At 52.9% G+C, this 23,806-nt stretch overlaps 3 protein-coding genes across 5 annotated transcripts in view; 1 reads left to right on the forward strand and 2 right to left on the reverse strand.

The window, feature by feature from the left end:
* LOC308491605 (kinesin-like protein KIF19) overlaps window positions 1–613 on the reverse strand; it is a gene marked incomplete at both ends in the record, with an annotated part of 36,590 nt that extends 35,977 nt beyond the window's left edge. The window contains 2 exons of the mRNA XM_081035433.1: window positions 107–202; window positions 545–613. Coding sequence (XP_080891559.1) covers window positions 107–202; window positions 545–613 — 165 coding nt within the window. The remainder of the gene's footprint in view (window positions 1–106; window positions 203–544) is intronic.
* On the reverse strand, window positions 15–22,024 carry EIF3B (eukaryotic translation initiation factor 3 subunit B). Of its 2 annotated transcripts, XR_013992426.1 has the most exons (20): window positions 21,530–22,017; window positions 17,575–17,767; window positions 15,876–15,995; window positions 15,398–15,455; window positions 15,090–15,218; window positions 14,674–14,831; window positions 11,702–11,830; window positions 11,553–11,619; window positions 11,147–11,193; window positions 10,021–10,231; window positions 8,427–8,499; window positions 7,513–7,635; window positions 6,118–6,196; window positions 5,164–5,302; window positions 2,642–2,767; window positions 2,106–2,183; window positions 1,610–1,718; window positions 1,192–1,310; window positions 192–425; window positions 15–70 (listed from the first exon to the last, which is right to left on the reverse strand). XR_013992426.1 is itself a non-coding variant. In XM_081036035.1 (19 exons), exons 1-18 carry the CDS (start codon window positions 21,978–21,980, stop codon window positions 1,207–1,209), a joined length of 2,394 nt encoding a protein of 797 aa, XP_080892161.1. In that variant the 5' UTR covers window positions 21,981–22,024; the 3' UTR covers window positions 15–425; window positions 1,192–1,206. The 2 variants fall into 2 exon arrangements, 1 of the variants encoding a protein (XP_080892161.1); XM_081036035.1 differs by having other exon boundaries at window positions 15–425; window positions 21,530–22,024.
* A 533-nt stretch (window positions 22,025–22,557) lies between these two features.
* Window positions 22,558–23,806, forward strand: part of SNX8 (sorting nexin 8) — a 52,240-nt gene continuing 50,991 nt past the window's right edge. The window contains exon 1 of one of the 2 annotated variants that reach the window (XM_081036041.1): window positions 22,558–22,814. The gene's annotated coding sequence lies outside the window, so the exon portion shown is untranslated. Of the gene's footprint in view, window positions 22,815–22,834; window positions 23,107–23,806 lie in introns of those variants that run through there. The other variant, XM_081036040.1, reaches the window with a different exon arrangement.

Here is a 23,806-nt window from a genome sequence, read left to right on the forward strand (position 1 = left end):
ACAGGAGAAAGACAGCTTTTTCACACGTTTGCTTTTATTTCCACGTTCAGCCCGTTTAGAGAAGCACGCGCTGCGGCGCCCCTGAGCACGCTGGGACACAGCTGACACTGGCCACGCACACGGGCAGTGAATCCTCAAGAGGACACCGCACGCGGCAGTGAAACAGCAGGAGGAAAGGGGTCTGCCGCAGCGCTGCACCAGTCTGAGTAACAAACACGGGTGGGGATGAAAACCCAAATGAGAACGATTAAAGCAGTGCCTTCAAACCTCCCCACTGAGGACACCCGGGGTTAAAAGGCACACTATGTGTGGAGACGGAATCCCAGGGGCAGTCAGTCCAGAGCTTTCGGGAAAGCGCAGGCAAAATTCAGGACTTGTGCGGGCTGTCTGCAAGAGGGCGACCTCGGTTCCAGCACAAGGTGACGCTGCAACAAGGGAACAGTGTTTACTCTCCGGCCTGCTCCTCCTCGCAAGCGAACTAAGTACGGTGGTTACTGCTGACATCCTCTCCCAGGTGAGCAGGTGAGGTGAGCATAAACCACACCATCTCAAGAGGTGGAAGCGCCCCGAAGATCCGCTTCAGTCTGACACCTGTGCTGCGAACAGCCGTCATCCCAGGAAGCAGCCTGACCGATGGAGGGCACCACGCCCAAGGATGACCGGTCACTTCCCTGTGCGGGGCCCGCACTCTTGGACACCCAGTGCACACAGACCCGCAAGCCCCACGCTCGGGACCCCTAACCCCTGTTCTCCGTTACTGAAGAAGCCTGAGTTCCCTGCCACACCTGACCAGATGTCGAAGGCTCTGGTCTCAAGACCAACCAGGGACTGAGCATAACCAGGTGCCGTGGCCGGGGACGGCCACCTTCCTGCTGGGCACGAGGCCTTCTGCCGGCAAAGGCTCCTGGAGAGTCAATGCCAGCCTCCCGCTCCGCGCGGCACACCCGCCCGGCGCCGGCTGGCCCTGCTGTCACCCACAGCCAAACCCTGCTCGCCAAGGCCCTGACACTGCAGCACGAAGAGCCCTGGCCCCTGCTGCGGGCTCGCTTGTTACTCGTCCCAGTTCACACGAAAGGATTTTATAACCGTGAGAGCAGGAGCGGGACTGCACACATCACCTCAAACAGGACACTTTCTAACCTGTGGGCCGACCAGGGGGTGCCCCCTGCTCCCTGTCGGAGGAAGCCTTACCACAGTGTTCTCGGGTCACTCCTGACTGCCCAGGGGAATAACTTCTTCAGTGACAAAAAACTCGATAGTCTCCTCCTCCCAGTCGTCCACGTTGCTGTCCAGCTCGTCAGTGTCCACGCCTAAGGGGAAAGAAGGGACAGGCCACAGCGGCTGTGCAGACGGCGGATAGGGCTGTTGCAGCTGCTTCCCCCAGCAGAACGCACACACGTGCCACCCCAGCCAAGAGGACCCAGTACGGTCCTCAGCAAAGGGCGGTGGCCTTGAGCGTGCAGGCAGCGGGAGCCCCACTGACAGTTTAAGAACCGTCACCCAACACGTGATGTGCACTGAGAGCCTGGGAAGTTAACCCAGGTGCAAAGCGAGAACGTATCCCCACAAACACAGCTTTCAAATAGGTGTCCGCCACTCATGAAGTTACCTCCTCGCAGTTCTAGACGTTCGTTTTTCTGCTCCATGTAGAGCTCTTGGGCCCTTTTTCGGTACTTCCGGAAATCTTCCATCATGGTTCGTCTTCTCTCCACCAGCTCCTGCATATAGGGAGGGGGCAGTTACAAACTAGTACTTACCTGGCCATCAGGATTTTGCTTAACCAGCATGAAAACGTGTCAGCAGTAAGCCCACCTCCCTGGACCACGTGGGGCACTTCACTGAAAGGAAGACTCTCAGGACAGGAACGGTGGGGGCTTATTCTCAATTTTTCTCACCTAACTGCCCCCGCCCCCCAATTTCTGGATCTGCAGCCACCAGAGAGTTACAGGGACCCCTGTTGCCCCCTGCCAGTCCACACACGGGTGCAGCAAAGCGAGCGTCTTCTGTGAAGCCACTTTCCACCGTCAACCCCTTCCCCCCCACACACACAGCCTGCCACTGGCCCTTCTCTGCCACACAGGGACAGTCTGAGGGATAAGGCTGACCTTTGAGGCTTTGGACTGGCTCAAACGGTCCTTCTGTTCAAAGATCTTGGAGTATTTCTTCAGATCTTTTTTAATTTGCTGAAACAAAGACAAGTCAGTCAGTGGATTTAAACATTCAAAGCCAAGAACCACAAATGCCGCCGTGCAAGATGCCATTCTCAGTGACTGGCGGACACTGCCTCCCAGGAGCACCCAGTATCACGTGACGTCTGTTCTCCAAGTCTCATCGGCGAGATGGTCCTTCTTCCTCTTTCCTGTGCTCTCAGATTTGCCCGAATACCGTCAGTGTCACCAGGACATTTTCAGTCCCTGGCGTCTTTTCATCCCCACCCCACCTCGTTCATGCAGATCTCCTAGAATGGTACTGAAAATCCGAGTTGACGGTACTAAAACTACTCTTTCCCACTGGTTCTTACATCTCTTCCAAAGGTCACTTTTCTATTCCTTGCTCCTGACCACCCTGACTGTAACAGAAGCCAGCTTTTCCTTTTGCTTTCACAGTGCATGCACACCCCCTTAACCTGCTGGGGACACACCTTTATCTGATCCTGGCTCAGGAGTGTTGGGGGCCGAGGTCTCCACAGCAGCTGGCAAAAGCGGTCTTTGTTATTCTTCTGCAGAAGGCGCCCTTGGAAAGTCCACAGCCAGTAAGCGTTGTCCACCTGGAAGAGGGCGGAGGTCAGATGGAGTTGCTGACACACCCGATCACCCCAGGACGCAGCGCCCATAAAGCCAACCATTCATCCCTAAGATGCCTGTGAGCTAACAGTTCGCCCCACAAGGGTGTCGGTATTTGGGAGACATTGGTGCATACAACAAAGACCCCTGCTTTTACCGGGCTTCCATTCGGCAGGGGGAAGACAGCTGACGAGACACAACACACTACGTATTAAATTACAGAGTAGTGTACACAACAGCCAGCACAGTGCTAAGAAAGCACAGAACAGAAACTAACTTGACTGAACAGTTTAACTCGGCTGACACTTTCTCATAGCAAGACTTTCTCAATGAAGGAAGCAGTGCCTCCATTTACACCCTGGTGTAACCTTGGCCCAGACAAGCACTCTGGGAGCCTGTGGCGTTTCAACAATGATCAACAGTCTGCAAGGATACAAGTGAACAGATTTCGACAAGGGCACGGCCCGCATATCCTGATCAGAGTGTACAAGTGATTACTTGAGACACTGTTTTCAGGGACGTCTGCTAAGTCCGTTCCTAGAAGTTCGCGGCTTCATTTGAACAGAACTACCTGAATTTGACTTCACAGGCTCTGCATACCCTGTTTCCCCAAAAATAAGATCTAACCGGACAATCAGCTCTAATGCGTCTTTCAGAGCAAAAATTAATGTAAGAGCCAGTCTTATATTATCGTAAAGTAAGACTGCGTCATATTAATTTTTGCTCCAAAAGACGCACGCATTAGAGCTGACCGTCTGGCTAGGTCTTGTTTTCGGGGAAACACAGTATGTGCAGGAGCTGGTTCAACTGCCAACACCTCAAACAATACAAAATCCTAATGAAACATGAAACAAAATCCTCAGCAAACTTGACCAGCTGGGAGCAGTTTGTGAACGACACTGAAAAGACAGCAGCCTTAGATGCTACACAGAACCTGATTTGTACAGACGTGAACTCTCATCCCTGCAGAGCACAGAATTCTTAAGAGTTTCAAGTTACAGATTGTTTGAGACTAAAGGAAATGGATCCCCTCCTCATAAAAACGCTTCTGTACAATCACACTTCCATGCCTTTTGGGGAGGTCCCGGGCCCAGGCTGAGAAGCCCCCCACTGGCACCCGCCACTCCTGCTCCTGCCTCAGTCTCCTTCCACAACCAGAGGCCCGTTTCTATGCCCGCCGACACACCCTTGTGTCTTTTGTTCAAGAGATGACGATCTCACGTTAAAAACAGGAATGGTAAATGTTTCTCGTGTGCCAATTCATTTCGTCAGCGCGTCCTGACTGAACCTGACCGTTCAGACGCTGGCGACACAGCTCAGGAGAGGCAGGTGTCCCCACCATGTTTCACTGTAGTGGGACAAGGAGACGAGGAGCTCGGAACCCCCAACTAAGTCGACTTCGCATCATTTGAGCACCACGAAAACACCGCAGGGTGAGATGAGGCAGGAAGGGGGCCCCTGGGGACGTGCACTTTGCGAGAGCGGAAGAGCAGGAAGCACTGAACCCACAGCAACAGCACTCCAGGCGGGGGGAGTGCCGAGGCCCCGAGGCAGGAGCACGCACTGTGGGTCAGAGGACCGCGGCCAGCAGAGGCCTCGGCACAGAGGGCTCATGGGCTGGGCGACCAGAAAACGACGGTCCAAACCAAGGACTTCTTGAGAGGGAAGTAATTGAGCTGGGGAAATCGTGAGAACAGGACGGACCCCCTCCACGTACCAGCCAGTGAGCAACCTGGTTTAATCTCAACTGCAGGGGAGGGCTACAACCCGGAAATCATACTCCCCAGTTCCCACGGTGAAAAACTCTGGCTACTGCAGATGACGGCAGCCGGGACGCGGGCTGTAGCAGGCTAAGACGTGGTCTAACTCAGGAAAGAGGAGCTCAAGGAACCCCAAGGTGTTTGGGGGAAGGCTGCTGCCGTAGGCGCTCTGATCAGAAGTGGCCGGTCCCGACATACCCACGATGGCGTGCAAGTGACATTCACTTGGTAGAAGCCACACCTGGCGTTCCGTGTCTGAACCTTCTGCCAGCCTGGTGGTACGTGGTACAGGAGTCTCCCATGACGCAGGGCAGGGCAGCAACATAGTTTTGCCCAACCGTAGGTAGTAAGTGTGCTGAGGGTGTTGAGGGTGTGCTTGGCTAAGCGAGGACGCCAGTAGGCATTTTTGACTTCTGGTATTTACTGGGGTGTAGCCCCATCCTACATGAAGGAACACTGCCATTCTGAAGCAGCTGGGCACAAAGTCAATTTACAATGACCCAACAGCAATACCCGCCCGAGGAGAGTCGTGTGTGGGAGGGGGGACGCCACGGTAAGGGGTCAGCTGCAAGCCTGGCACCAGCGGTTCCACAGGGCACCACGCTCCACGGGCCCCATACCTTATGGCTCCACCAGGACACAGAGGTGATGACGTAGCGCCCGGTCGGGTCCCACTCCACGTCGGAGGCCATATAGTGCTCTGCGATGTTCATGACTGTGCAGTCCGAAGTGTCAACAAACGCCAAGGCCCCGTTCATGCTGGGGACACAGACAGACAGATGGCACAGTCGGGGCGGCAGTCAGCTTCCGCCCAGGGCCCTGCCTGCGCGCGCCTTCCCACTCCTCGGAGGCCGCAGGGAGGCGGTCAGAGCACCCCCCAACCACTGCCTGGCCATTAACGGGGAAGAACAGAAGTGACGCTCTCCGAGGGGGGCTGTGAAGGAAGCTGTACCAGTGCACATGACCAAATGCATGCGTCTGCAGTGCCATCCTCACAGGACGGGATCTGAGGCTAAACCTCCAAAATCACAAATGCCTAGGATAAGGCAGGGACATGGCACCTGGTGCCTTCTGCTTGCGCACAGGCAGGACGGCAGCTGCAAACCCCATTCTTTCCTTCCACACATCCTACTGAAACAGCAACTAAGTGGCGAGCCAAGGGAGGGTGAGTGACTACGCCCCAACCCGTGGTTACACCGACCACAGCAGACAGGCTCACGGCTGTCTGCCGGAAGGGCCTTCCTATGACGACGACGTGGACTCGACGCCGGCTCACTGGGCTGCCAGGCAGAGTCCCTGCTTAACCGCCAAGGAGTCAGCACGCAGACGTTGTCTTCCAGAGCACGCAGTGAAAGCATGTGCACGTGACTATTTAATCTGCCTGGTCTTGGCCCAGGTCCGGGAGCATGAGGAGGACACTGCACAATGACCAGTCCATTGAGCGAACCTGGAAGGCCCGTTCGTGTGGGAACACTCGAGTTCACAAGGAGTCAGAGCCCCAGTGTGACACTGAGACCCAGTGGGAGGCCCGAGTGCCGCTCTCCACGAGCCGCCAGCAGATGGCAGACGCCCACCTCCTCAGGCCAGCCAGCACCACGAACTGTCCTTGGGGACTCCAGAAGATGGTGTTTGCCTGCTGCTTATCGAACATTTCTGAAACGAAAGGAAGTATCTGTTAGGAGTCCTTGTAAAGGCCCTCGAGCCTGCGTGCAGAGAGCCAAGGGCGGGCGGCGGGTTCATACTGCCCCCTATGGGTAAGTCGGACAAAATGGCTTTCAGCCACACTGTAGCACTCCTGTGCAACCAGAAAACCCATTGTTTAAGTAAGTACACCTTAAGTTATGGCCTACACTTAAAGTGGGAGGAGGGGTGGGTGGTGGTGGTGGCAGCACGGGGAGTATCTGAAGCTGCAACAGTATTTTTAATAGTACTTGGTGTCCAAAACACCTTTCTTCACAAGGTAACTGGACAAAGGAACTCCGTTTACAGTAGGTCTTCCTTATCACAGTGACTTTACAAGAAGGCAAGGAATCCAGTTTCCATCTGATTCTCAGAGAAATTAAGGGACTCAAAAAGCCTAAAACCCATTCTCCCAGTGACTGACAAATCTTTTTAAATTGCATGCTCATAACACCATCTGCCCAAACCCCCTAACTGCCAGCTTTCTGCAAGGGCTGGGCAGAGCCCATGGACATGGGAGTTCCAGTTCAGTCTTTACCTGGGAGGTCTCCTCACCCAGATGGGCAGTTACCTACCTGCGGGGGTGGGGAGGGGAGAGGCAGCTTTATCTTGGCCTGCCTGCAGCAGACCCACAGGAACAGGGGTGCAGTGGGGAGGGGGAGAAGCAAGGGGAAAGCCAGCCCTACCTGACGGGGAAGGATTCACAGGCCAAAACAAAACTAGGAGAACTCTGTAAGCAGATACCGCCCAATAGTCACTGATGCCACACGGCGTACGTGACTATCCCAGCGCTGACACTGAACCTTCGAGGAAAGGTGCACGATGCGGAGTGTTCACAAAGCAGAGGCACCCTCCCTTCCTACCCACTGCCTGCTTTACACCCTGTTTTACAGCAGGAGACGAGAAATCTTCTCATAGTCCACAATTGCCCTTGTTTCTTCCTCGGGAATTATCCACGGGAATTAATACAAAAAGTTTTGTGACAGATAGCCAACTGATTCTACCTCAAATCCTGCTAGGCTTTAGGAAGTGAAAATGAAGTTCCTTACAGAATTCTCTCAGGAAAAGCTATCCCGAGGACACACAAATAAATCCACTGTCTCTCTGGTAAGGAAGTCCTGCGTGAGGTCCCCAGGGGCATGTGGTGAACGTGGCCTAAGTGTGGCCCCCACTTTGGAAGTGGGCCAGACATTCGCTGGGAGGCATTTCGCTGGGAGAAATGACGCAGCTCTCCCCACCACGTGCCGCTTGTCCACCCCACTGGACGGGCAACGGGCGAGGCTACTTACTGATGAGCTCAATCTTCCCGTTGCTTTTCACATGGTAGAAGGAGACTGATATCCGAGGAGCCTCCCCGTGCAGCACAGCAAACTTACTCCCATTGGGCTCCCAGGCAAAGGCTATGATGGTTTCTGTACCAAGAAAAGGGGGCCTTTGGTTATGGAAGAAAACATCCCTGAGCAGTTAGCTCTCCCTCCCCGAATTCTTAGATTCATTTAAAGGACCAAAGTGTAGGCCCAGGAGTATCAGACATAAGAGGTGCCTTGGGGACACTGCCCCGGCCAAGCAGGGACGCTGCCACAGGTAGTGGGGCTACGCAGCCTGTGACACCTCCTGACCTACACGCCCCGTGGAAAGTATGCAGAAGTCTACGGCCTACAAAGGGCTGAGTATCTGTCTACCCAAGCAGGGGCCAGCTTCCCAAAGTTCCCTATCTTTGTACTTTCTCCTCCTCTCTCCAGCAGAACAGAAAACAAAACAAAGAAAAACGACAAAGACACAGGCCAACTTTTCCATCTAAAGACAGAAACACAGCATTTGAACAGTTGTCACAAGTCTAAGCAAAGCTAGTAAACTGGGAACTTGTGTGAGGTGAGGCTGGCCAACCTGGCTGAGTGTGAAGGCCTGTCCTCCATATACTCTTGCAGGCGTACAAATGGCTAGCACCCTCGTTCCTCAGTATCGCAAGTGATCAGAGGTGTGAAGAACGGGGCAGCTTCCCTTGGCTATTGGGAAAATTAAGAGAGTGGAGATGAAAGGGGCAAAGGAAAACCCTAACTGTACGTGCTGGGACAGACACATGGCCGGCCGCTCAGTTCTGGCCACTTTGCACAGGCAACGGACTCACAGCAGAGTTCTAAAGGCCAAGTGTGGAAGAGCACAGCAGGCCCGTCCAACTCCAAATGACCCCAGTGGAACTTGCCTTTCATTTCGACCACATCGACAGGTACCTGTTTTTCCCTCATTCGGAAAATTTCAAAATTTGTGACAACACCCTGTTTAAAAAAGAAAAGAGGGTGACATTCTGGAAATTGAAAGTATGAGAAAGACTTAAATCAAAGGACAACTTAAGAACTTAAAGAAAGGTTACATTTATACACCTGGTAAAGACATGAACATCTATCTGAAGTGATTAAAATTACATCCCTCATGATGAAACAAAGACTCCCAAGTGCTGGTGGAGGTCCCAGTTGGTGCCATCTCTGTGGAGGACAATGCCCGCACAGGCGCACACTGGCCCAGCTTCTACTGCAAAGAACTGCCCTCAAGATCACATTCATGCAAACAGCCCAAGGACCCGCACTGCAGTTTGTCTGCGGAACTTCTGTGCGGCCCCAATGGCCCACCAACGGGGACAGGTTCAACTACCCGGACAGCAGGATGTCCAGCAGATCACCTTCAGGATACAGTGTCATGTAAAGCAGACCAAGGCACTAGCCAGAACGGCCTCAAGTGGAAACAGACACACGGCCATCAATGGACGGCTGGGTCAACACGGTGTGTTGACACCCATGTAGCTATAAAGTGGTAAAGGATGAGGTTCTGACACATGCCCCCACCGGGGTGGGCCCTGAAGACATGCTCAGGGAAGGGAATCAGACAGAAAGGCCACATATGTATGACCCCAATCTATGAAACGTCCAGAACAGGGAACCCCGACAGAAAGCATGAAAGCAGGCAGTGGGTATCAGGAGCCAGTGGGGTGGCGACTGGAAGTGGGGTGGCTGCTGCTACTGGGAATGGAATGCTGGCGTGATAAGTGTCCTGGAATTAGTGTGACTGTGCTGCTCGACCTTGGAAAAGGGTGAATTTATGGTAGAGTTATATCTCAATAAAAAGGTGTTTTGTAAAGGGAAGAGGCATACTTCCATCACAAGGAAAAATCAGGCAGCTTTCTGGGTAAGTTAAACATTAAGTGATGTACAAAAATCTAGCTGACCCCTGAACAATGCAAGGGCAAGGGGCGCTGGACCCCAATGCAGTCGAAAATCCACACACAATTTTTGACTCCCCCAAAATGGAACTACAGTCACCCCTCATTATCCACAAGGGATTGACTCCAGGACCCCCAATACAAAATCCTCAGATGCTCAAGGCCCCCATATAAAATGACGAGGTCGATGCAGTCGGCCCTCCACATCCACGGAACCCCCAAGACTGTTCCCATTAACTCTGGCTGAGTCGGCAGATGCGGAACCTGGACACACAGGGGGTCGGCTGCACGCTTACGGGAAAAAATCCACTGTGTACATGGACCGCACCGTTCCAGGGTCAGCTGTAGCCCCTGTTAACTCTAATCTATGCGAGTGTATCACTCAAAGTTTTACAAGAAAAAATTACAGTCCTCAGCTAGCATATGACAAGAGCTATAACTGTGAAAGCCAACTAATTCCTTCTGATATAGGGTGGGTCTGCAAATGACCCACAGTTAAACCCCAAGTCCATTAACACCCTCAAACAACACGGCGGCTGCTTTGGAGCTGCGCTGGACTGTTCTGTACCTGGCATCTGCTTACCTGGGTTCCTTTTGGCGTCCTATCCACTTTAACACACAAGTAATCTCCGTTTTTTTGCCAATGTAGCTTGCAATCGACAACGTTAAACAGATTCCTAACTCTGATCTCTTGTCTGGTGGGAAGCTGCATGAGGGTGACCCTGGCGGGAATATCTTTGTCTTCAGGCACCCAAAAGGCTATTATGTTGCCACCTGGAGACCAAGAAAAGTCTCTGCAAAACAAAGAAAAGAAACGTTACACAGGACTAAAGGGAAACAAGCTCAATGCTCTACAGAAGCCTGGCTCTCCAGTGGCCCATTTCACCACCAAACCAGCAGCTCCCACTTTACTGGGATGGGAGCTCACCCTCTGGCACTAGTCTGGGGCCTTTGCGTGAAGCTCATCCAGTCCTCAGAACCCCTCACTCTGCCAGGGAGGAAAGAGCCACAAGCCATGCTACCCCCGTCACCCACTGTGCTGCTCAGGACTTTAAGCCAGCCCCCCCATCCCACATGGCCCCCCTCAAACCTCCACCTCCTACCGCTACCGGCAGGTCAAGTCAATTGTAGGCTGATGGCACCAGCCATGTGCTTTCTAAGATGCATCCGGAAGCTAACAGGAAAACCCCACACCAACAAGCATGTGAGGGTTCGGGAAGACTGAGGGCAGTGCCCTGTGCCATGGAAATTATCCCATGGGAGAGGTGGTGTATCGAGCAATTCATGACTTCATAGCTGTGAAGAGTATCTTTACTTTCCCATTTATTGAGGATTGCTGGTTTTATTTTTAATTATAAGCCTTAATTTTGCTCAAGAATATAACAATAAATAAGAAACATGACAGTCCTTGCACTGCTGGTACGTCACTGCTGAGATATGACTAGGCCCAGAAACGTTAGAGAAACACACACGTGCCGTCTGTGACAGAGCATACCAGCTGCAATTCACTGAAGACCCTGAACCCCACTGCACGGGTCACCCATTCCCTGGAGTCCGGTGACGAGCAGCCGCCCAGGTGGCAGCAGGCCCGGGCCCGCTGTGCCATGCCCCTGTCTGGGATGATCAGCAGTGTTTCCTCCAGCTGTGTAAGAGCCCACTGCCAGCGGAAGGAGAGCATTTTAAAGCAGTTCGGAGGAACAGTCACTTACTTTATGCCAGAGATCTTCAGGCTCTTCTTGTCCAAGAGACCCATCGACTGCCGGGAAAATGAGAGGTACAACTGAGTCAAATCACGCCAATGTCCCAATAACACATTTTATTACAAAAAGGCATTAAAAGGTTCTGATGTGAGTTTGCCCAGGGGTCGGTGTGAGCACAGAGCGTGAGATGAACAGTGAAACAATTCACGTTCCAAGTCACTTGTCCCATCCCTCACTCTCTGTGGCACAGAGCGGGGGCTGGCAGGTGGAAGACCAGCCCCACGACACGAGAAACTGAAAGGCACGAGCTGTGCCTCACTCTGCACACAAGCCCCTCCTCCCTGTAGCTGCCACTGTACCCACCGCAACCACTGAGGCCAACAAGCAGCTGTTTCCAGAAAATTAAATCACTCACAGGGGTTTCATAGATGCTGAGAGTATCGAGTGTCATTCTGGCAAAGAATTTCCCATCATGGCTCCACCTAGGAAGAAGAAGGGAAGTGCCAGGCTCTGCCAACGATAAGGCTACAGACGTGTCACCACAGCTACCACTGGTCTACTCACTTAAATATAGGCCAGTGGGCTGAGCTTTCACAGTGAAAACCTCTCTTCTTCTGCCCGGTAAGGATGTCCCAGATGATGGCCTGAGGGTCATCCTGCGTGTCCGTCAAGGGGCTAAACGTCACCAAGTATCTGAAATAGAGGGGGACGGACACTTTTTATAACCTCCCGCTCCCTCCCATCCTCTCAGGAGGGTCACATCTCTACCTGGATACGGCGAGGACTGGCCCCACGCTACAGTACCCCCACGCTACAGTAACCTGTGGCCTCAGGTTACTCCAGGCACAGGTGAGGCTGCCAGAACAAGCAGTCAGGACTCATGCAGCCGGCACTTGCCCCAAACCCCCAACTCCCCTGACAATGCTCTCCCATCAGGAGACCCCACCTGAAACACGGAGCAGAACCACCTCTGTGGCACAAAGCACTTGGTCACTCTTGGCACCAGGGCGCTCCAAGGGTCACCTTAAAATGTTTCTCCACTGAAACCAGGACACAGAAAAGTCCAACAGATACCAGTCTGCTGTGTGCTCTAGCAGGAGTGGAGTGCAATTCTTGTACTATCCTCACCGATGCTTAATGAAGATGACAGATGTCTCGTGCTGTTCAGAAACAAGAACGAGCTGACGGGGACCTCCCGCGCCTGGGTGTCTCCCAGAAATTAGCACCGCCTGCTGGCTGGTCTGCACCATGGCAACTGCGGCCTTGGCTTATGAGGTGTAACTACGCCAGCTGCCCTCACAACAGTGGGCTGGAGGAAAGGCAGAGACACCCACAGGAGCAGAAAGAGGCCTCTGGCTCCTGTCAGCAGCGGCTCCAATGCCCGCGTCAGCTCCTCAGCAGGTTCTCTGAGACCCTGACTCTCCAGATTAATAATGATGGCGTGGGTCACCTCCTCCCACAAGGTAGGAAATTCCTACTCAGACTTATTCGATACACCACAAAGAACACAAGACTATCCTTGTACAGAAACTGTTTAGCAAATGTGTCCACGGACTCATTCATTCCTTCAGACATTCACCAAGCACCAGGGTGATGACGATAAGAGGTGGCCCAGTCTCTGTCCTCGAGCGGACAGTCATGTATGTAGATGAATTACAACTGGAGGTAGTAAGTCCAACAACACAAACACCGTCTAGGAGATCGCAGGCAGGCTAACTGCGGAAGGACTGGAAGGTGCCTAGCAGACCAAGGCGTGCGCGAAGCTTCCCGGCCCTGCAGGTCACCCTGGCCGGACATCAGGACCTACTTAGACTGCTGGTGGAAGGACGAACGTCAGTTACTTTGCATTAGGAACATGCAAAGTGGCTGCGAATTAATGAGTATTCCAGGAATACATTACAGAAAACTATCTTATCGGCCAGCCCGGTGGCTCAGGCGGTTAGAGCTCCATGCTCCTAACTCCAAAGGCTGCAGGTTCGATTCCCACATGGGCCAGTGGGCTCTCAACCACCAGGTTGCCAGTTCAAACACGGCACCTGAAGCTGAGCTGCCGCTGAGCTCCCGGATGGCTCAGTTGGTTGGAGCACAGGCTCTCAACCACAGGTTGCCGGTTCGACTCCAACAAGGGATGGTGAGCTGTGCCCCCCGCAACTAACAACGGCAACTGGACCTGGAGCTGAGCTGCGCCCTCCACAACTAAGACTGAAAGGACAACTTGACTTGGAAAAATGTCCTGGAAGTACACACTGTTCCCCTTCCCCAATAAAAATCTTTAAAAAAACAAAACAAAAAACAACAACTATCTTATCAAAATTAAGAAACATCCACCAGACACAACTTATGGTTTACAGGAAATGCGAGGATTAAAAAAAGAAATGAATGATGCCTCACGGAGTAATCAGTCAGACCCAGAGGATGAGACAGTTCACAGGCCCTCAGTCCTGTCTCCTTACCAAGTCGGCAAGGAAGCGCCATGCCTGCGTGCGCCCGACAGGGCCAGGTCTGGACAATCTAAGTAAAGCTATTGGGGACGCGCGGGGCAGGCCTAGTGTGCCCAGGACCAGGAAACATTAGGAAGTGGCATCCGTGTGGGCAGGTGTGATGACCAGTCACGTAACATGATTTTCCCGCAGCAATGCCACTGTGTAGAGATGTCTATCATTTACTTCAAACCACTCAAAAATTTTGAAGCAAACAAAGTAAGAAATCATTCAACCTAAGGAATACTCGCACAGGGATGTTACTACAGCACTCCAGCTGTCCGTGCAGAAAGGTTTCATACTTGGAAGGTCACGAGCAGCAGCAGCCGGCACCCGCTGCGGCATCAGAAGACCTGCGCCTGGGGGGGAACTTCCATGGCTCCCCAATGTGCACAGGCGACAACTGGAAGACGCTGAGCTGCAGTACAGGCAGCACCGGCAGAGGGACGGGGGACACCGAGTGTGCTGGCCACACAGGGAAGGCAGGCTGCAGACGAGCCCCAAGGGGGGGCCTGAGGACTCCGGGGGCATCTGGGCAGCGAGGCCACGAGCACCAAGAGCGACTGTGCGGCTGTGCCACACAGACGACCTCAGAAGCAGACTCAGTTGTGAGAAAACCATCTGCAACCACCGTCTTGAATTGGAGCATGAATGGAAGGGAAAATATGACAAAGGACATTACTGATCAAGTGATGAAACTGGAATGTTAGATCCATTTTAAATCTCCTGAAGTTAATGGCTGCACTAAGGTTGTGTGAGAGAATTTCCTATTCCTAGGAAATGCACAGCTGGGGTATAGGGATGTGACCCTTGAACTCAGTCCCGAATAGCTCATGAAAAAGATTACGTCCGTATCTATGGAGAGAGAAAATGATGAAGCAAGTGCAAACAAGGTGAGCTGGGGACTCAGGAAAGAGCACGGGACTTAGTTCCCTGTGCTCTTCCTGCAACTGCTCTAAGTTTGAAATTAACGCAAAATAACATGGTGTTAAAATTACCTGTAAGTTGGCATGAAGTGAAAAGAACAGACACCACGTGCACTTCTCTGAGGCTTACCTTTCACAAGGTGAGAAGTCAATGAGCTGAACCCCCTGGTGGCTGAATCTCTGAATCTGTTTGAATTTCTCCCCCCCCCAAAGAGCGATGCCTCTCTGATGAAAGGTGGCCAGGTAGGTGCCCTTAGGAGACCACCGCACATACGTCTCCGTCCACCGCTGTAGAGAGAGCCAGGGCCAATGTTAACGCAACAAGCACCCAAGCACAAAGACACCTCCCTCCTGCAAGGAATTTACTCCTCAAATTCTTCACTGAAAAACACAAGAAGCCTGTTCACGTCCCAACTTAGTTCAAAGCTGAAGAACAAAAGAAGCTGCTCTCTGAGACAGAATCTCAAGGAATGTGCCCCGTCACCTGCCCTAGTGCCCAGGCCCGGTAAGGAGACAGAGCAAGCCCACGAAGCAGCAGAAACCCACCGCTCTCTCCTCGATTGAGACAGGATCCTTCACATCATTCCAGAATATAGACGTGCGGTCTCCACTCTCAAAAATCACACTGTACTGATCTCTGCACTCAGCCTCCTCGAGCCAGTAACGCAAATTCCCCTGGAAGAGGCAGAAAGGAAGGAGGCATTGCACGTCATCCATTTTCATCCAAGGAAATAAACTCCCTTGTTCCGAGTGCTCTTTAACGTGTAACCAAGTCGGTCAGTGTCCCTAACTCCCAAGAAGTCAGCACCTCAAGTGACAGGCTATGCGGTTGGTTACCGGTTGGAAGGACATACCAAGTCTTTGAAAGGCTGCTTCTCTGGGATGTCCCATTCGTCACTGATTGTCATATACCTGGGAGAAGAAAAGACAGATTAGTAACACGCCACAACGATTAGAACAGGGGTGAGCAAAAAGAATGGCAACTACACGGGCGGCAGCCAACCCCCAGCAGTCGCATCAGGCCTCACTGGCTAAGCCACACGAACACGAGCAAAATCCCGATGGCATCTCACCACGAGGACCCGCTGTATGCACCCCTGCCTGCCCTCTCCCCAGGGTGGGAAGAGGCCGCATTTTTGTTGGTAATAACCAGCGCGGGGATGCTGGTGGTGAGGGGTGTACTGGCCAGCGGGAGTGGCCTGGGATGTGAAACGGTCCTGCACGGCTCTGACCGAAGGACGGAACTGCCTGAAAGGCCACGAGCACTCCCCTCAGAGAGCCGGGCCACTCAGGGTGAGCGTCCAAGCTCTCAGGGCCCGAGACTGAACTCACTTGTCAAAATCGGTGAAGAGATTAACTCTGAACGTGTGCTGCTTGTCGAGCTTGTAGCCATCGGCGTTTTTTACAGCATCCAAGGCATGGGCAGGAGACGCATATTCCAGGAAAATGTACCTGACGTGAGGAAGAGGGTCACTTTGCACAAGTATAGTCTTTAAGATTAGGCAGGTCACGCTCAATAACACAAGACCCTCCACACGTGCCATAAACACTGGGAACTTCTGGGACCCAGGCTCCAGCCACGTCCAAGGCAACTTGCTAGCAGAGTCGTTCCCTAAACAGGAACACACTCTAACAGAAGATCCACGTCTCTGACTCCATAATCATAAATTACACAAAAGCTCACTAATCAAAATCTCCATTTTCTAGACTGTGGTAATGGTTTCACGGATATGTATAAGTCAAAACTTATGACACTGTACACTTTAAAACTGCAAAGGTTTACTACATGTCAATTACCTCATTAAGGAAGTTAAAAATCTGTGACCTCGGACATTGTATAATCCTGTGTATCACAGGCAGTTACAAAGGCTCTCAGAGGCGGTTTCATTACAACAAAAAATATAACACGAGGTTATCCTTCCACCTAGTTCCAAAATAGAAAATGTCAGAAGCATTACCTGTATTTGATCATTTTCTTATAAATTAAAATTATTCTCGGTAGTTTCCAAAATCTGAAGTAATAAAACAATCCGCGTTATCACCTTCTCACTCCTGTCCTACAGAGGACGGTTTTGCCTGGACTCTCAAAGGCTGCTATTTACATGAAATGCTAATGGGCAGAGTCTGACAAGATCGTGAGGCAACGCGGAAGAGCGTTCATTACTGCGGGTCGGCCTGTGACTGGTAAGCACCTCAATCACGAGTTGACAGTGCCGAGTGGCACTGCAGGTGACTTCACGCAACCCCACAATTCCATTCCCAGGCATGTAGCAAGGAAGCCCTCACGCTGGCTCAGAAGGGACGTGTGCAAGGCCGTTTGTAAGTGCAAGACACTAAACGTCAACAGATAAGAGACAAACTGTCGTGTGGTGCAACAGAATACCACAGTGGTTAAGGCAAAGAAAAGAGAATTCCCTTTATCAACACAGAAGACCGAATGCTGAATTTAAAAAGCAAACTGCAAGACATACCGCTGGCTACCACTTTTAAAAGATGCACTAATATTTCAGGTAACACTAGGGGAAAAGTCGCTAATCAAGCAATAAGAAATGCTTTCACCTAGAGTGTAAAAAGTATCCCCATTCTGGCATGTTAAAATGTGGGGGGAAAAGCATACCTTAGAATCAAAAAATACCATATGTAAAGTTTTCCTACGTCTGCCAGCTTCCAGATCTAGCAGTCGCTTTACCTAGGACGCTCCTTGCATCAATCATTGTTCTGATGGCGGAAGACTGAACTGTCAAGCCCTGATCCTTTGACAATTTAGCACCAAATTACAATTACTCTCATCCGAGAACCACACTTTGGTGTCCTTCCCTCTGTGTGCACAGCCCCAGGACCAGCTCACTGCTCAGCAGACCTTCCACCAAGCCAAGCATGACCTGAACCACCAAACGAGACAGAACTGCCACTGAGGCCAGCACGGCAGCCACAGTGAACTCCTGTGACTCCTGTGACACATATGATCCCCACAGGGTGTCTGATAGCAAGAAAAATACAAACAACACTTAAGATGGAGAACATCACTCACCCTTTTGTCTTTCCATCCTCCTCGGGATAAAAGTCATTTGTGATTTTCCCAAACTTGGAAAAGATCTTATGGATGACATTTTTGAGTTTCTCCAGACGGTCAGGCCCCACTTGGGGAACATTGTCAACCACGATCACAGAATCGATGCCATCTGCTTCCTGGGGCCGATCTTTGAGTATGTCCCCCAATAATTCTGTATGAGCAAGAAACTTGTCAGACGGTTCTTACAGGCAACATACTACATTAGCTTAGCATATAACAAATGTCCAAGAAGCAAAAAAATGAACAATCAAAATGCTTTCACTATTTACAAAAGAAGTCAACACCCTGCTTGCCTCAAAATTTAAACTTGACTTTAACTCTTCACACTCCCTTTGACAATCAAGATATATCAAGTGATTCCTGGGAATAACGGACAATTTTAAATGAATTAAAGACTTGACTTTAACAACGCTGAATGCACACACAGAGGAAGGTCTTTCACCAGGAATCACATAAAAAACCCCAGTGGCCTGGGGACTTCCCTGACCCATGTTCATGGCAAGCCCACCACCAGGCACTTTCTTCCCAGTCAGCTTAGAACAGGGCAAACAACTCGTCACCCAGAGTTGGAAGACAACATGGGGCTGACCGGCATTTCAACAAGGACCTGGAGAGCACACAAGCTCAGGAGAGTGTGCACGTAAACCATGCATCTGACCGGTGGTGTCTCCGGTGAGATGAACTAGCTCACAAGGTTGTTGGGAAATACACCAGCCGTTTACAGACATGAAACCCGTGAAAGTTTAGGACAATGCTTGGAACATAGTAAGCAATGTTTTCATAACTATACTCAAAAAGTCAAGATGTATTATGTTCATGTATCTGCTTTTAAAAATAAGATCACAGAACCCAAACTTTTTTTTTTTTAATTTATTGGGGTGACATTTGTTAGTAAAATTACATAGATTTCAGGTGTATAATTCTGTATGACATCATCTATAAATCCCGTTGTGTGTTCACCACCCAGACTCAGTTCTCCTTCCATCACCATATATTTGATCCCCCGCAAGAACCCAAATCTTAAGTACTTAAACTTCTTAGAATTGCTTCGTTTCCATAAAATGGTCAGCTAGTATAACAGAAAGAGAAGGAAAGATAGGTGTAAAAAGGAATAGAAAAAAGATCCATGAGAGCAACCAACACAAACAGTCTGGGAAGCAGACTGGAGGCCAACTGGTTTGCCTGGGCGATTCAATTCTACATGCCCACCTCCATCTGCCTGACAGAGACCTGTCTCTGGCCTTGAGTCCTTCTGACCATACGCTCCAGGACCAACAGAAATGCCTGATCCGTTGCTGGAGATGGGCATTCGGAGGCCAAATGGAGTATCAGCTGAAATAAAGCAACCTTATCTTCTCAGTATAAATTCTGTACAACTCCTAAACCCAATTAGTTAGCTTGTCTAGAAAGCTGCGCATTTACCGGTGCTGGGTTAGGAGCGAGAACACACACCTTTTAGAGCTGCCCCAAAGCACACTCACGAGTGGACCGCAGTAGTCCGTCAGCTGGCAGGAGCACAGGTCGTCTTAAACAACAGCTGGGGAACAGGGCCTCGTGTTCTGGAACCCAACTGTCACTCTCATTTCTTTATCATACTCTTAAGAATTTCAACATGCCAAATAGGACACAAAATATTTTTTGCTGCATTTATTTTTCAAAAGTTAAGAAGAATTCTCTCCACTTTTGTGTTTGAAATTTTCCGTAAGTTCAAAAGATCTTCCAAAAAGCAAAGCATCCTTTAATTTCAAGAGGCATGCCCTGTTATAAACTATTTCTAATTAATTTCAGCCGTTTATTAATGAGATTGAAAATGTTACCTTGAGAAAAGAATTGCCACTTAGATTTCTAAGAAGTTAAAATTGAGACCGAGCAGAGGGAAGAGGGAAAGAGGCAGGTTCAAGTCACAGCAATGCAGCATCTGCCCCGGAGACCGGAGTCAGTCCTTGGGTTCTTTTTCAAGTTCACTTACTATACACTTAAGTGGCCTGTTCAGCCTGATCTGAATTTACAAGCTTCACAATAAAAAGCCCAGTTTTTATACAAACTGTGGACGCCTTCCCACAATCTTAAAGTTCTTTACAGGAACGAGAATTCTTTTTAAGAAGCTGCCCGTGCACAGTAAGGGAATAAATGCAGTCACTGTACATGAAGAAACACATTTCCATCATCACTACCAGCCTACACTGCTGGTTATTCCTGACTCATGGATTCCCAATCTGGCTCCCAGAGAAATAGAAAGAAGCAATTCTCAAACTAAATACCAGATGTAAACATAAATACTATTTAATCAACTAAAAAGACACTTAAGAGTCAAAAGCTTTATATACGTTTGGCCAAGCACCATAAGCAGTTGAAAACTAACAGTGAAAGGACGGTTGTAATTCAGACACAACTGTGCCAAAGGGCCGGTGTCTCCGCGAGCAGAGGCCGCTCTGCTGTCCAGCGCTGGACCTCGCGGCACCCGTGAGGGGCACTCGCTGCACGAGACGCAGTCCGTTCCCAAAAGAAGCGGTGCCTTGGGCATCTCAGCTCCCCTACGGGGGGATCTCATGAAACCCAAAACATCGTTGAACTACTGACCACAACCAAGTGGACTCAAGAAAATTGAAGGTTTGCTTAGTTTTAATTGCTTAGGCCCAGGAACCTCCCAGGTCACTCCGGCAAAAACACCATGATTACATGGGCTCCAAAAGGTCTGCGCAGCTGTCACCTAACCTGGCTGGCCTTGGGCTCATGTTAACATTCTCTGTCACACACACTTTTGGAAACAATTCACGTTAAAATCTTGTGTGACTTAGGTGTCCTCAAATAATGCTTTACAAAAAGTCAATTGCAGAGCAAATGCTGAAGGGCTCAAACCGGCCTTTGAAAATCAAAACCTAGATTTCAAAATACCCCAGACATCGGTGTGGTCAAGGCAGCCCTGGTCTGTTCGGAGGCCGTCCCCCGCCGTCCCCGTCAGTCCCCCCGCCGTCCCCAGCCGTCCCCGTCAGTCCCCCCGCCGTCCCCAGCCGTCCCCGTCCCCCCCGCCGTCCCCGTCAGTCCCCAGCCGTCCCCGTCGGTCCCCAGCCGTCCCCCCGCCGTCACCGCCCCCCCCCGCCGTCCCCGTCAGTCCCCCCGCCGTCCCCGTCCCCCCCCCCGCCGTCCCCAGCCGTCCCCCCGCCGTCCCCGTCCCCCCCCCGCCGTCCCCCGCCATCCCCCCGCCGTCCCCGTCGGTCCCCCCGCCGTCCCCGCCCCCCCCCGCCCCCCCCCGCAGTCCCCGTCGGTCCCCCCGCCGTCCCCGCCCCCCCCCGCCGTCCCCCGCAGTCCCCGTCCCCCCCCCGCCGTCCCCGTCCCCCCCCCGCCGTCCCCCCCCCGCCACCCCCCTCCCCCGCCGTCCCCGTCGGTCCCCCGCCGCCTACTTGGTGGGACGCCCTCCGGGCTCCGCTGGCGGGGGCTCTACCTTGTGAAGCACAGTGACAGTCACAGGTGGCCCTGCAGACTCGTGTTTGTGACTTTCTAATCGTGTCATTAGGAAGGTTTCCTAAACTTCTTCCCTTTGCTTGACGTTCTGTGGCCCCGGCTCCACCCCGGACAGCTCAGCGCGAACCCGCGTGTGAGGCGGGCAGGCGGCCTCCTTCCCCTCCCGCTTCGCCACGAGGCCGGAGCGCGGCGCGGCTGAAGGCAGGACGGGCGACAGCGGCACGGCGACAGCGGGCGGCCGTGGGCAGGAGGCGGCCACGCCAGCGCGTCCGGGGGCAAAGCGGAGCGACCGCCGGGGGGCGCGGGGCCGACCACGGCGCAGGGCACCGGCCACGCCGGCCTCCACGGGGGCGCCCGCCCCGCGCTTCCTCCGGACAGACGCCGGCCCGCGGCCGCAGAGCGGCCCCCCACGTGCGGGCCGACGCCGCACCGAGACGCCCCGCCGCCCTACCTTCCTCGCTCACGTCGTCCACGAAGTCCTCGGGGTCGCTGAAGGAGGGCTCGTCCGCGTCGCCGTCCTCGCCCGCGCCGCCCAGCTCCGCGCCCGCTCCGTCCGACCCGGCCTCGGCCGCCGCGTCCCCGGCCTGCTCCCCAGGGGCCTCGCCCGCCGCAGGGCCCGGGGACTCCGCGGGCGGCTGCCCGGCCGGGGCGGGGGTCGCGCCGGCCGCTTCCTCCCCGTCGGCCGCGGGCTCGGCCGGCACTTCAGGCCCCGGCCCGGCCTCTGCTTCAGCCTCCGCCTCCGCCTCCGCGTCCTCGCCGCCCGCCGCCTCCTGCGCGCCGAGCCCCGCGAGCCGTGGCGGCTCCTCCGCCGGTGGCGGCTCGGCGTCCAGCTGCTGCTGCTGCCCGGGCTCGGCCCGCTCCTCGGCCGCCTCCGGCGCCGCCACGTTCTCCGAGTCCTGCATGAGCCCGCCGCCGCCGCCTCGCCCGGCCTCGCCGCGCTTCCGACTCTCCCAGGCCGCACCGCGCCTGCCGCCGGGCCATGTGCGTGCGGCGGGGCGTCCCACGAGGCTCAGAGGGGTGCGCGTCCACGCCCTGACGCCTCACAGCGTGGCCCGAGGAACTCAGAGGGCAGAAGTGCGTCTACCACTGACCGCGGCCGTGCTCCCATGACAAGCACGTGCCCAGTGCCAATCACCACGGTTCCTCGCTCACTGTGCAAACTCATTGGGAACTACAACTACCCTACTTTTGGTAGAGGATGGTTTCGCCCAATATGGCAGCCACCTCGTCCTTCTCCCGTCGGGCACTACGGCGAAGGACTGAACTATTTATGACGCCGATCGGAGGTCAGCTTAGTATTCAGACTTGTATGGAAGCATAGCTCAAAAGTTAATACTGGAAAAAAATTGTAAGTTCAGCAAACTAGTTTGGTTGTGATGTCTCAGCCTTTCACCGGGCAGTTTCGCTTACGCTACTGAGTCCCCCCTTGACATGTGGCTTTTTGGACTCGTCTACTGACTGGGCACAAGAATGGACGATTCCAAAACACAAAAGGAATTCCTGGTAGGCCAGACGTGGCCAGCACTACTGGAAAGACGCTGCCTAGCGCAATACAAAAGTAAAAGCGAGCTGCTTTAGTCGGTTATGCCCACGCCCATCGAGGAGGCCGTAATGCCGCCTTCCCCCATCCTGGTGGTCACCATGGTTCTGCCCGCAGGAGCCTGGGCCCTGGACGCGGGCGCGAGCGCGGACCACGTGCCCGGGGCCGGGGCGGGGCCGGAGCTGGGAGCCGCCCGGTGAGTGACAGGAGGCGCGGGACCAGTCTGGCTCGCGTTTGCTCGCTTCCGAAAGGGTCCTCTGTGTGTGTGTCCTGTACTCTGCTTATCGCCAGGCGTGAGGGCAACCGCTCCTTGCAAGTGTTTTAATCATCCTAGGAAAGAACTGAGTGGCCGGGGGGAGGGGAGCGGGTTTAATGGGAACAGCTTCAGTTGGGGAAGATGGAAAGTTCCTGAGATGGACAGGGATGGATACACAGCATTGTGAGTGTACTTAATGCCACAGAACTGCGCAGTGAAAATGGCTAAAATGGTAAGTTTAGGGTATGTTGTACTTCAATTGAAAAGAAAACAACGTGTTCTTGTGTTGCCGCGTGCTAAGTTTGAATCTTCCCCATCTTACGTGCAGCTGTGACTTTGGGCAGGTCACGTGACTTCTAGGCCTCAGTTTCCCTATCTGTAAAATGGGGAGCAACCCCTTTTATGTGCGTGGCCTGTGGACTCGTTTCATAAAGGCCAACCGCGTCCTCTTAGAGGTCAAAGGTTTCCGAATTTCTAGTTTCATCTGCAGTTTTCATAGATCATTGGGCTCTGCTAGCCCTTTTCTTCTAGAAAGTGCGAACAGTGACAGATGTGATCGAGAATAGACACTCCCTGGGAACAGCTGATGTAGGTTTGGCAGGTGCATGCTTTTTAGGGAAGACCTCTGTGGCATGCACGTGCTACATAGAGTGGCCGCTCACGACTATTCCCCGGTGAAGGGACTTGGCATATGCTTTAATGCAGGGAGAGTTGTGAATGTACTCGTGAAAGGGAAAAAAATGTGTGTTTTCCAATATCCCCTAGAGCCCTAGAGCGAGCACCAACACCCTCAGCGGTGCCACCACCCTAAAAGTCTGCGAAGGGCTGCAGCTGATGTCCAGGTGGTAGGAGTACCCAGATGGGAGGCACCCTGCTGCGCTTCCCAGATACTGTTTTCTTCACAAATTGAAGGCTTGTGGCAGCCCTGTGGG

This window comes from Rhinolophus hipposideros (genome assembly GCF_964194185.1).
Source record: "Rhinolophus hipposideros genome assembly, chromosome: 23".
Taxonomy (NCBI): domain Eukaryota; kingdom Metazoa; phylum Chordata; class Mammalia; order Chiroptera; family Rhinolophidae; genus Rhinolophus; species Rhinolophus hipposideros.

Excerpts from the sequence above, each read along its gene's own strand:
- EIF3B (XM_081036035.1), bottom strand. The coding sequence starts at position 21,980 with ATGCAGGACTCGGAGAACGTGGCGGCGCCGGAGGCGGCCGAGGAGCGG. Across the intron at positions 15,996-17,574 it reads GAGGATGGAAAGACAAAAGG|GTACATTTTCCTGGAATATG; the intron begins GTGAGTGATGTT and ends TCCTCACGTCAG. Across the intron at positions 14,832-15,089 it reads TCTCAATCGAGGAGAGAGCG|CGGTGGACGGAGACGTATGT; the intron begins GTGGGTTTCTGC and ends CTCTCTCTACAG.